Consider the following 13,049-nt stretch of genomic DNA (forward strand, 5'->3'; position numbering starts at 1 on the left):
CTTAAGCAATCTGTAAGCCGATTGTTTGGCAGTGTGGCGCTAATCACAGACTTGTGGTTTCCTCAAATCTGATAATGACCATTTAAAATGGGGAACAGCGACTCCTTCATATCTGCTCGCGCATTGGCCTGTGAAAGCGACTGGTAGCCATTTTCTGTCTGTGGTGTCGAATAAATACATATCCTGAAGCCAGCCATGTCATGCTTCTGAAGCCAAACCACCATACGCTCTTGATGTTTCATCACAATCACCGCTTCAAACATAAGAATCCCTGTGATCGAATTACATCCAGCCACAGTTGGTACATTTGCAACTAATTTTAGAAATGATTTACTGCATTTCTGATTTCATGATCTGAGGCACTGTAAAGCTACATTGTGGCACTGTTATCTAAGATGTTTTCCCACAGCCTATGAGCAACAGTACGCCAGAGGTTAATCACTTTATTAGTTTAATGTTGAATGCACAATGGTGCATAGCAGGAGCCTCCAACTTGATGAACACATGGTGTTCTTTCTCCCAGGCCCTTTGTGACCACAGCCTTTGTCCGCTGTAACTGAACCAAGTGGCTGGACTTTAACCAGCCATCTGAGGCCAATCCCCTGCCTGCCCCCGGATGGTGCTTCACTTTCTGTCCTTCGTGTCATCAGTGTGTCCATAAACAGCTCTGAATCTAAGGCAACTGTACAGAATATCCCATTTCCCATTACTTCATGTTTGAATGGCCGGTCCAAGCCAGCCAGCGGACCATCAGTCTCTCTGTTACCGAGGGACGGATTAGCATCTCAGCTATGAGCTAAGTCTGTTTTCTGCTCTGTGGTTGCTTGGGCTGCACTGGCAGGGAAATACTTTGCAATGTGACTCTATTGTACACCCATTGGCCTCCCAGCCAGTGGGTTAGTGCTCATTAGACAAGCTAGAGGATGCTAGGAGTTGCACCATCGAGAGGTTTTCTCAGGAATGTCCAGCATGAGATCGGGATTCGCCCTATATGACAGATCGAGGCGATGAAGGATGACTGCTGTTACTTCTCGGGTAAATGTTACTTTCAGGTCTGCAGTGTGAATCCTAACAAGAAAGTGTCCTACTTTTAAAATCTGTGTGATCTCTTTTAAATACACACTAAACGACTAGGAGGTGGACGCTTAAAGAAAGTCGCTGAGCTCTGCAGGATCTGGCAGAGCTGTTTTTTGTGACCCTGGGTGGGCAAGCTAAGGAAAAAAAATCTTTCTGAAATGATCACAAAATTAGAAACGTGGTAGTCATGATTTATGTCAGTGGTGGAAGCTTGTTGGGTTCAGACTCTCCGGGTGGGCCAGGGAGAGCTAAAAGCTCAAATTGAAGGCTGAATGACCCAAAGTGCTTTTTATATTAGCAGCTGACCTCCCTTCAGGCCAGTGGCCAGTGGGGTGGGAGGTGGTCCAACAGGAAGAGCAGCCTGTGCTGCTCATAAAGGAGCGTTTTGTTTTTCCTCCCCTCACGGTAGCAGCACCCTACTGGGGAATTCATTAGGGGCTGACATCATCTCACTCAGCACAGAGTGAAAGAAAGAATATCTTTCTGCCTGCGCATTCCCCTCCCTCCCTCCCTCCCTCCCTGCTTTCTCTCATTCCCTCTCTCTCTGCCTCCTTATCTAGCTCTGGTGCGCTGCTGTCTCTCCTTTTGCGCGCCATTTACGCAAAAGGTGCACGCGCTGTTGTGCGCCTCTGAAATGTGAAATCTAGCTCCCAGCTTCCAAGAAGCCCAAAAACACGCGTGTGGTTGTCTGCTGAAGGAGCACGACTGAGGTTGAATTCAAGTCCGCCTGGAAATCAGGAAGTGGGAGGACCCGACCGTGAAGGCAGCAGCTCTCAGGCAGTCAGTCGCTGGATGAATGGGAGTTTGTCTGGTGCTTGGTAGCGGATGGGAGAGGCTCTCGAGTGCCCACGACCGGGATCCATCAGAGAGAGCAGGGCAGTCAGGCTGTGCAGCTGAACACACAGCGACAGCGGGCTCTTACCTGGTGAAGTTTCGCTCACTGCTTCTGTGATTTGGCGCCGTCTCCACAGAGGAAACTGGCCGTTCGCTTTGTTGGATTGGTTTGCTCCGTCGGACGCAGCCCCTCTTCCCTCTACGCACCGACACACCAGCCCACCCGGATCCTGTTGGTTACCTCTCCTGGATATTTACCACAGGAGAATATTGGCGAAAAAATTCAATTGTGACCCGGGGAAGCTGAGAAAGGTGGATCAAAGGATTTTTCTCTCTCGTCGCCTCAGTGCTGTTGCAGAAGCTCTCCGTGGCGAGACACATGGTTCCCTTTGTCCAAAACGCGCAGTAGCTTTGTGAACGGCTTTGGATTTTTTTTCTTTTTCTTGGAAAGGCTTCTTCTATCTTCGCATGGCTGTTCTCAATTTAAACGGAGTAGACTTCGCCGCCCTCTGTGTGGATTATATTATTTGAAAAGCAGAATGTGAAGCGAGGCCGTATTTAGCAGACCAAGAAAGTAATATCCGGACTTATTTGCCTTCTTGCTTAACCTTGCCACATCAAAGGTATGCGCGCTGGCTCTGAGCCGCTTATAATCTTAGATGTCATTGTGTTTGTGATGTCTACGTGGAATTGTTTTAATAGTAAGCGTTTTCATCGCCCCTCTTTTGCTGTCATTTATTCTGCAGCCTTCATTGTTTACATTCTGTCAGTGTTGCATTAGTGGAAAACACCTGATTCCTGGCAAGGTTTGTATCGAACCAAAAAACAACAACAATTTAGTTGCCTTTTCTGACTTAATTATTTTGTGTTTTTGTTTGTTTAAATACGTTGCTTCTCCTGCAGCCTTAATAAATTAAGATAAAAGACACGAGTCGCATAGAAACTGTCACAGCACGCTGATTTTAAATATTCCTGACATTAAGGTCATTATATCACAAGGAAATACAACCGTAACGCCAAAGTGTAATGCTTTAACATCATTTTATCTTGTTTTACATATCGCATTATATAAATCTGAGATGAGGATATCCACACATCCAGTTACCAGAAAATAATTGTATTCAGAGAAAGCTGTCAGTCTTCTTCACGTGTGCAGCTGAGCGGGTGTTGTCTTGTTTATTTTCCCTGTTGTTGCAACATTGTTGATACTTTGCAATATATTGTTGTGAAATATAATATATATACGACTTAGTATTTTCACCCATATTACACTTGTATTTTATTCAGGTATAAATCCCAACTCGCACATTGTATCCTCTCCCTGTTGCTCTTGTTGCTGCAGGAGGGCTGGGCTGTGTAGTCACGGAGCAACATTGCCATCAAGTGGCCTTACCGTGAAGAGCCACTTGTTTTGTTTCAGTCTGATATCCAATATTGGTTTTGATCATGATGCTCAGGTTACCCCAAATTATTCAGGAGAGAATTTTCGGCAAGACGGGATGTGGACACTGGAGATGTCTTCGCTTTTAGGCTCTTGAATTTGACATGTTGTTGAAATTGAGAGCATATCAAGTACAAATTATAAGACTTATATTAAAAGCCCCTAATAAACCTTACTGAAGCCAATTAAGGATTTAGGTTTAATTTATCCAAAATGACAGTTTAATAACTGAAGTTTAATTGTAATTTGCCTTAAGCATATAATAACCCTCCAGTCAGCAGTAATTTCTCTGCACTGAACCCAGTAACAATATCCAGGAGCGGGTTTGGACATTTTGCTGTAAAATGATATGGTACTGTGATATTTCTCTAATTGCATTCTCCTCTTCTCAAGGTCTCCGATGCCAACTCAGAGAAATTCTTCAGCACAGCTGCAGTTAAAGGTACAGACATTTCATTCTTATTACCTTGCTGTAATGTTGTCAATATGATGGTGCAGGTATATTACCAATCTCCCTGTTGTCATTGCCATCTTGAAATTGGAATGCGTTCTCCCAGTGCGGCAATTGTAATATTTATGTATGGTTGTGTGAGATAATGCCACAGCAATAACGCATCACATCCATAAAGCTGATCCAATTTACCCTAGGTGCACAGGTATGAAAAACCGAGACCTGAGATTAAATTCTCTCTCTGCCAGAATGGAATCATTAAAATGTGGAAACCAAAAAGGTATTACTGTTGTTGTTACATATATGTAACATGTTGCCCTGTGTGGTGTTGGTGGCAATGTGTTGCAAAAGTGCAGTAGGGCTTGTCCAGAAGCCAGATGAGGAGGATGTACTGTTTACGGCCTCAGTGTGCCAACACCACATGTGACCTCATTATCAAGTCACTAATTTGCTGTTAAAAGACACCCCATTTTCTCCGGCTCGGGGATAATGGAGGTGCCCTGCGTGAATGGACATTTCTCTGTAATGGGAGGGAGTTACCATGCCGTGCAGGAGGGAGGCTCTGCGATGAGGGTTATGACCCCTTCAGGGCTGTGGCAGGAGGGGGACCATTGCTGATGTAGCCCTGCACTTTGCGCGGCGCAGACCTCGTAACACATTTCCCACATTCTGGCCTTTGATTCCCTCCAGGGCTTGATTTGTGGCGTCCATTGGGGGGCTCAATGGCCATGCTTGACAGGGAGGTTTCCTTTTGAACGTGCTTCTCTGTGGACTGATTTGGTTCCCTTGAAAGGATTAAGGCCCCCTTTGTGCAGGCTAAATCAACAGAGGGCCCCCCTCTCTCCCCCTCTATGAAAGGACCTGACTGGGGAAACAGTACACAAAATACGCTTTCTCTCTGCTGCATGATAGTCCACTCTCTTGGCCCCTATCCCCATTTAAATATCCTCTCCTTTCTTCTCTTTTACCATCTCCGTCCTCTCCTGCCATATGCTAATGCTTGCCGCCGTTGCAAAAGGCCAGTAAAATAATCCAGGTGCAGGGAGAGCCAGAACCACTGGTATTTTTATGGGGGACAGTGTTGAGATAAAAATAGTTGGGCGGGTATTTATTGGAGGGATTGCTATTACTCTAATATAACCAAACCCCAGAGCAAGCAACAGCTCCAACACATTTGGCGAGAGGCTTGTTTGTGGGACGCTGTGTCAATATTTGCCAAAAGGCAGGTGCAAAAAGACAAAAAAACTATAACCTTGATGCAGCAGAGCTACATGGAAATATGAGTAATTTGTTTGCAAATTATAAAATCTATAGCCATTGGTGTAAAGATGCAACATACTCACAATGCAAAGAACTTTATTGACACTGAAAATAGCTTATATTTATGTGACATAATGATTATTGTTCCCGATGAGCAAAAAGCTTATTTCCCATTGTGACTGATAGGGACAAAAGTAAGACACATTATTATATCCTAAACCAACAGAGCTTTTAGAAGGCCATTATGATTCAGCAGCTGATGTGTAGCTTTGGTAATGATTGACTGTTGGCTTTTATTCTCTGCAGCAAGACTGGAAATCAGCCCAGGGCAACCTCAGGTCTCTTTGAAGACTTAGTGCAGATCCCTCATCTTTTAATCTCACAGCCTTCTCACCTACTCAATAATTACAGTGTATCTTTCATGCTACCTCAAAAGCAATGTGTCTTTTTTTTCTTTCTGCCCGAGGCCTACGCTGCATTTTAAAAAGAAAATCCTACTGATGAGAATGTGGCTTTTGTGTGTTTTCAGACGTTGATTTGTGTTCTCCGCCTCTTGTGTAAGCCTCACCACGGGGCCGTCGCTGTCAGCTGTGCATAGTTGTCTAATGTGGAGCTTAGAGTCGCCATCACTCTCTGTTTGCATCGCTCTTTTTCTCCCTGTTCACTCTGGGTTCAGTTTACCCTGGAATGGATTTCATTAACTAAGAGTCATTAAATGTTAGCCCTAATTACCGTGCTTGTCAATGTGCCTGCAGGTGTCAGCCAGCTAACCTGATTCAATGGCACTGCAGGAGAGTAAGCACCAGTTAAAACGATGTTGTGTAGTCTATTTGCCAGCAGTGAAATAAACAACTTTTCTGAAGCTGCTTCCAAGGCGCCGTGGGTGGAAATCAGTATCCAAGCCTTATAAAGACTGTCCAGGGAGGGGGTTGAAGTGCTGTGCTGCACAGATACTGATGATGACAAACCAGCACAGCGTGTCACCCCAAAGGCCTGCAGACAGATCTATCAAATGATTAAAGCTGTGTCCCCAGGCAGTAATATCTTGTCACCCGCTTACATTCCCATCCTTATGATATTGTCAATCCACAAGTCATCCCAGAGACTCTGCCAAGTCAAGACTAAGCTCACTGTTCATTGTTTGGTGAGCGCAGCCCCAGCAGCCAGATTAAGATAATGCTGCATGACATTTAAAAAGCTCCCCAGTGCCGTTTATCAAGAGTAGGTTTGAAAATGTTCTCATCAGTGAACTGTTGAGTGGGGTCTCTATTTAGAATAGAAAAGATGCTTTGGACGGAAAATAACTAGATAATGAAATAATGCTAAAATCCCAAAGCTTTTTGATTGTCTTTTACCTGCGTACACATTATCAAAGTCGCACCTTAACTTGTTTTTCAGATAAAGGTAGAGACTGACTTGAGATTTGTATTTGTTAGATAGATGAAGGAGCTAGTCCCTTGTGAGACATATCCTGCAGCTGTGTCTAAGATGTGTGACTGGGTGCCATGCGGGGGTAAATGATGTGCACAGCGTAGTGATTCTCCCTCCCGCCTCAGAACATCGCTGATTTCACAATGCTATAATGGAGTTAATGTGAAAATGAAGCGCTGCTACAGCGAGACCTGGGGCTGACGCCAGCGTGAAGAGCGCCGCTGGTGAAGTGTGTCAGGCTTGAGTGCGTCTGTCACCAGGGGAGAGAATAATGTGCGACGTGGAAGGTGTAATTTGCAGTGCTGATGGCATTGTTTAAAAAAATAGTGGAAAGAGGAAAGCGGAGGTGAACTTTTGTGGCAGATATCAGAGCTGAAGAGCTCCCTGGATTGTCATAGAGAGCTCTGCTGGCAGTGAAATTGCCTGTGAGCGTATTACTGCTGTGTGGGAGGGAGCTGAGGGCTTGTTTTTCTCTCTCTCTGTTTCCTGAGAGCTGGACTGGTGATGGAGTTGTGTACTTCAGGCTGTGGGCCGCCACCTGCTGTAATCTCAAGTGATATAGAGAGCAACAATCACGCCACAAATCACCCAGGCAGCTCCCTAACTCATTCAGCGGACTGGAAAGAGAAGGTTGGCCTTTCACTGCAGCAGTGTTGGTTTACTGCCCCAGGCTCCCTGCGCTGGCCTCCTGCTGACCTCTGCCGTCTGTGTGGGTTTGTGTGTCGAGGAATCAGGGCCGCCTGTGGAACTTGACCTGATGCACAGTGGAAAGATGACCTGACCACCATTGGCCTTGCATACGTGCTGATGTAGTGCTACAGCCAAGATCAGTGTCTTCTTCCTCACCAGGAGCAGGGAGGTCACAGAGAGGTCGCGGCCCCCTGTGCTCCAGACATAACTGCTGGAATAAAGCATTGTTGTTTCAGCTTACATAAGCTTTATTAAAATCAAAATGCTCTTTTGATATTTAATAACCGTGCATGTTTTGAGAAATAAGACAGGGATCTGGAGGATACTTCACTGAAGCAGTCTCCAGGCGTTTCCCCGGAGCTCTTTGCCTTTTTGGTTACCCGTCCCCCGCTAGGAGCATCTAATGTATCTCTAAGGAGTAAAGGAAGCTCAATATCCTGTGCTGCACAGAGGGGAGGCCTGCCCCTTTCTTCTTCTCCATGGCTGTAACTATAGAGAGAATGGCTTTAATTCATGGCCATGAAAGGGGGCCTCTCCAGCCGTGCCTCATCTGCTGACACAGCCAAACAAAGGTTAACAAATCAAGGATAGCATTGGCTGATTTACTGCCTCGCTGTCGCACACAATGGTGAAGCCCCCTTGTCTACAGCTCACATTTACTGTATCTGTCTGCAGGAAGAGAAACATGGCAACACGTCCAGCTGTACATACTAAGCACAATCAGAGCACTATGTATCCTGACTGTCTTCTTTTGCCCATTGGTCACCTTACAGTCACAACATATGCACTATGGTCTAGTTCTAGAATTTCTGGCAGATAATCAGTCTAGTAAATACTGAATGTGTGACCAAGGGTCTTGCTGGTGCCCACTTGGTATAAGTGTGTTGATTGAGGATCAGTTTTAAGGAAATGTTGTGGATGGTCTGTTGGAGCACTGTGGGCCAGTCTCCTGCCATCCACTCCGGCAACACAAAGAGGTCATTCAGAGTTTGTTCCCCATGTCCCGAGGTTAGAGACTAAGTAAATCCATCCATCTTAATGCACTTATTTCAGCACCAGGAGAGCTGGAGGGAGACTGTGTAAACACTCCTATATCCGACATGCCACACTAAACCCAAAGAGCCTGGAACCCATCAGGACAAAATTAAAGGTCTACATCTCAAACACAAACATTTAAATGGGCTGCACTCCAGAGATCAAAGTGAAAGACCTTCGTTTTCCTGCTGGCCCCCATGCGTCTGCCACACTGAGATATATGGCGGTTTAGCAGCCAGTCAGGGTTGAATGCTGAGCAACTGTATAATGTACAGGTCTGTTTCTTTCAGGTCTCTGAGGTACTGCTCTGTGGCAAATGTTCTGTTGGTCTAAGTAAAGTAAAAGGATTCATGTAAGCATGTTTATTCAGAGATCCGGCTATGTTACCAGGATAATATTTAGAATTATAATGACAGAGACAAAGATTGTTTTGCCTTTGCTGATTTAAAATTGACTCATTTTGGTCTCCCCCCGGACAGGGCCTATAATGTAGCGAGCCTGCATGTAACATAGGAAGGAGAACCACATTTGAATGGGTTGTTGATATCCAAATAAATGTTTACAAGCACTGACAAATTAAATATTTGATTTGATTGTTCAACTTCTACTTAATACATAAACCAAGGCTTTGAATGCAAGCAGTTTGCTTTTTTGGCCTTATTTTATCACCACGTCCTTTACATGTTTGGAGGATGGAGATGTACTGGGAGTGGATGGAGGTGTTGAAAGCAGCAGTCTCCTCCTCCCAGGAGAGGTCCTCCCCCATCACCATCACCAGCATCCACTGATCCAATGTGACAACAACCACTCTCCTGCCAACTGTGCAGCATTAACAGGGTCATAAAACACACACACACACACACACACACACACACACACACACACACACACACACACACACACACACACACACACCAATTATCAACACCCAGTCATTCCCAATGCACTGTTGGTGTGTTCAGGCCAATTATGCCTGTGTCAGTCGTTGGTCCCTGCGGTAGAGGTGACATTGCCAAAGAGGCAGATAGAGCAGACCGCCTTAATGAGGCCTCATGGTGGCTTAGAGGTGTGTGTGCATTACTGTGTGAGCACTGGTCCAGAATGATCCACATCTCTGTCTTTTCACTTCTCAAGGTCTTCCCCCTCCAGCCATTTCAACCCTAGCGCCTCTTCAGTGGTTTTAAGTACCCGCTGCTGCCTCATGATGTCATTGCAGCAAACACATTTTGGTTCTGGAAAATAACTTGAGTGCCCGTGTCCCAGAAATGCAGCATAGCAGCTTTTGCAGATACATGCACTGAAAAAGAGATGGGATTAACACAGCGGATAAGATGTAAACTGTTGACTGGGAAATGATTTCCACAACGGGGCTGCTGTGAGCAGCATGAAGTAGGATTTGGTCTATTTTGAAAATAAAATAACCCCTGATTAGCAAAATGCATGTAACCAAGCATTTCGGGTTGAATAGTGATGAAGAGTGTATCTAATGAGACAATGCCAGAAGGCCACCAATAGTACAAATATTTATCTGTTAAGATTTGTTTTATTCTGCAAACACTACAGGGCAATCACGTTCTCTCTCTCTTTTTCCTCTGCATCAAATAAATGGCCAATACTGTAATGCTAAACTGGCACTAGGAATCCTGTGTGTAGATAATTTGAGTCAGACTTTGTGGTTTAACACCACCATATACTGTTGTCTATAAGGAAAATGGAAGAGGTTGGGACAAGGAGTCTTTCTGTTTCCCTCTCCACTCCTGCAGTACCAGACCAGGGTAAGCACATCTTTTAAGAAACCCAAAAGCCGAGTTAGAGACATAGCACAAGGACTCTGAGCAGGATTGATGAAAGCAAGGCTTTAATTGCTCCCAAAAGAAAAGAGGTTATCTTTTTTTCTTCTGTCTCCCCCTCTCTGATTCTCATAAATATGCAGGGCAGAAATAAAGCCCTGATGAGCCGCAGGGCAGATTTAAAGAGGACTATAGAGAAGGACTTTGGTTTGTTAGCAGCGGTTTTTTAGATCCCTTGCATGTGTTTCTGTTCTGCACACACATTGCCTGGCTTTCATTTGTCTCAGCCCATTTCCACAGGCTACTACTGCTTGTTGTGATGGGGCAGTCAGAGCTTTAGTGCAACATTGCCCCCTGGTGTTGGGTGTCATCTCAACATAGACTGTAACTGCTTCAGAGAGTGTGTGGAGAGGACATGGTTGATTTGTGGTGGGTCACTTATATAACTTTGTGTAAAGTTATATAAGTATTGTGGAAAGGACTTTTGAAGCATGTGCATTTGATATACACAAAGTGTAACACAATGTTCAATTTTATCTCCATTCTTCGGACATCATCTCTGGCTTTTGGCCACCTTTCTTAGCAGCCATCCCAAACCTATCGAAGTCCACAGGACTGTCACCATCTGTTACAGATTAAGCTGCTCCTAAAGGGGGCTGTTTGAATTCGGGGTTCCAGCAGTCCTTCTTTATTCCACGTGTCAGGTTTTACTGTAAACACTGTTGTACAAAAGTCAAAACCCCAGAAGGGATTGCTTTTTCAGGCCTTTCAAGCCAATTGCAAACGTTCCATTGCGCCTTTACGGGCTGCACGTCTGGTTTAGCTCTTAGCGTGCTGAGACGGGGGCTCTTCTGGGCCATTTAGAAGCAAAGCTGGGAAGCCGTGTTTGGAAGCTTTTTTCCCTAAACCCTACGCTCAGTTAGTGTGCAGTGTGGTGTTGTGATGTATGAATCCCCTGGCCATGCCTGACACTAGCAAGCCTGTCTGAGCCCATGTCTTCTCCAAGTAGGAGGCCGCGGACAGAGGCAGCATTGTTCCCCTAAAGTAACCCAAGCTTAGGGCGGCCGCTGCCCAAAGGGGGATATCAAGTTGTTCTCTCCCCACCAACAACACAATCCCAGCTTAAGCTCTGAGGCTTGACGAGGGAGCAGAGAGGCCGCTGAATGTTTGGACGACGGTGCAGTTCAAATAAACAGCTCAAATCCTAACCAGCCTCTCCTACACTAACCCTCCAGCGCCAAGTTATGCAGTCCCACAGCCATGGCTCATCAGTCTGAAGCTTGCCAACAGCTCTCAGCTAATTTGTGGTGTTATTTTGAAAGCATGTTGATGTGGATGCTCTGAGGTTTCCTGAAAAAAAGGGCTGTGAGAAAAGGGTGAGAACTTAAGCCTAGTTACATCTTCCTCCTTCCCCTCTTGTGAGCGATGGGTCGGTTTACCACCACATCAGCAGAGGGATGAGAGGAGAGGAAGGAGGGCCATTAACAGCTTTGTTTCTGCCCTGGGTGTCCTGCTAATCCAACTGCAGTGAAACCTGAGCAACGGGTTAATGAGACGACACTTGACACGCTTGCACACACGTAGCACGTAGGCTGCTTCTGTAATGCCGATGAACATTTAAAAAAGAGAATGCTACATGCAAATTGATACTTCACCAGATTTTCAGACATTTGATCCATGCATTGATTCCTTTCTGGAATGAGTTTTTCCTATACTGTGTTAACACTGCAGGCTCTATTGAATTGGAGCCTTACATGCAGCCTGTATGCGGGGTGTGTAACACCAGTTGGCCCCATTTGAAAGAGAGTGAAAGAGGCCCAGACTGATGACTCTCTGGGGAGAGATTTCTCTTTCCAGCCTTCCATGCCTCTCTCCCCGGTGAAATCATGGGGGTGTCAGTGTGTCAGCTCGAACTGTCACTCTCCCTATTGCTGCAAGCCATTTACTCTCATACTCTGCCTCCTGGCTAAAGAGAGGTAGGGGGTAAGGAAGGGGCAAGAGAGAAAGGGCTTTTTCTACATTTCACACAATGGGTGAGCAAACCATCAACACCCCTCGATGCAATTTAAGAGTCTAAAATGAAAAAAGATAGAGGCAAGGATGTCAATCATGTCAGGAGCCTTCTGTACAGTTAACAGAAATCCCCCATGGATTGGTTTGGTACAGTCCATTAGGCTTAGCTGACAGAGCTTCATGGAGGATAGGCTGACACGGAATAGATCCAGGCAGAGACATACAGTAGAGCCGCATTTCATGCATCTCAACCACAGTGGCATTGGACCTGTTGACTGGTAGAGTTTCTTTGTGTGTGTGAGAGAGTAAAAGAGTGAGCGAAGGTGTTTATGAGCGGGTGTGGGTTTTTATGAGCATGTGACTGTAATTGAGATTTAAGCATGTCTGTGTTTGAAGTCTGTTGGCTCAACAGGCGATTGTCTTTTGTTTCCCTCAGCTGCCACAGTAACTGACAAGAAACACATGTTGCAGTGCCAGCCAGTGTGTTGTGAAATTCTCGGGTTCTGCTGATCTCTGTTTTCTGATATTCTGGTTGTTGTTTTGTGACTAATTATCTCCGCCAAGTAGGTTTAATGTGGTTAGTTGGTAGGTTTGTTTGTCTGTTGGCAGGATTAAGGAAGAACTTGGTGGCTATGTGAGAACCCATTACATTACTTCTGGAAACAGCCTTGGCAGAGTTCCTTGTTTTTGTGAGTGCCCTTCTAGTTTAATTTTGCTCTGGGCTAGTGATTTGACACGTTATTTTAATTAACATTCTTGAGACATTGTAATGAAGCATTCAACCTATTGCCTTTATGTTTGCTTGAATTTGAAAAGCAAGGTTTCTTGAAGGCTAGGCTGAGATTGGCACATCAATTATGTGCTTTTCAACAAAGAAATAAGAAAGAAATACATAAACAGTTCTATTCCCCAGCCTTGAGCAAAAATGTATATCAAATCAGCTGAGCTTTGCAAAGGTACATGCTAAGCATTTATTTTTTCAAATGGGGGTGGATAAAGATGTATGCTTTTATGTTGTGGTCAGCCA

The 13,049-nt window shown here is 45.1% G+C and overlaps 1 protein-coding gene across 3 annotated transcripts in view; it reads left to right on the forward strand.

The window, feature by feature from the left end:
- auts2a (activator of transcription and developmental regulator AUTS2 a) overlaps positions 1–13,049 on the forward strand; it is a 288,288-nt gene that overhangs the window by 256,260 nt on the left and 18,979 nt on the right. For all 3 annotated transcript variants that reach the window (XM_010767780.1, XM_010767779.1, XM_010767781.1), the window contains exon 6: positions 3,746–3,794. In XM_010767780.1, the coding sequence (XP_010766082.1) occupies positions 3,746–3,794 (49 nt within the window). The remainder of the gene's footprint in view (positions 1–3,745; positions 3,795–13,049) is intronic.

This window comes from Notothenia coriiceps, unplaced genomic scaffold, assembly GCF_000735185.1.
Source record: "Notothenia coriiceps isolate Sejong01 unplaced genomic scaffold, NC01 NC01_scaffold00004791, whole genome shotgun sequence".
Classification (NCBI taxonomy): Eukaryota; Metazoa; Chordata; class Actinopteri; order Perciformes; family Nototheniidae; genus Notothenia; species Notothenia coriiceps.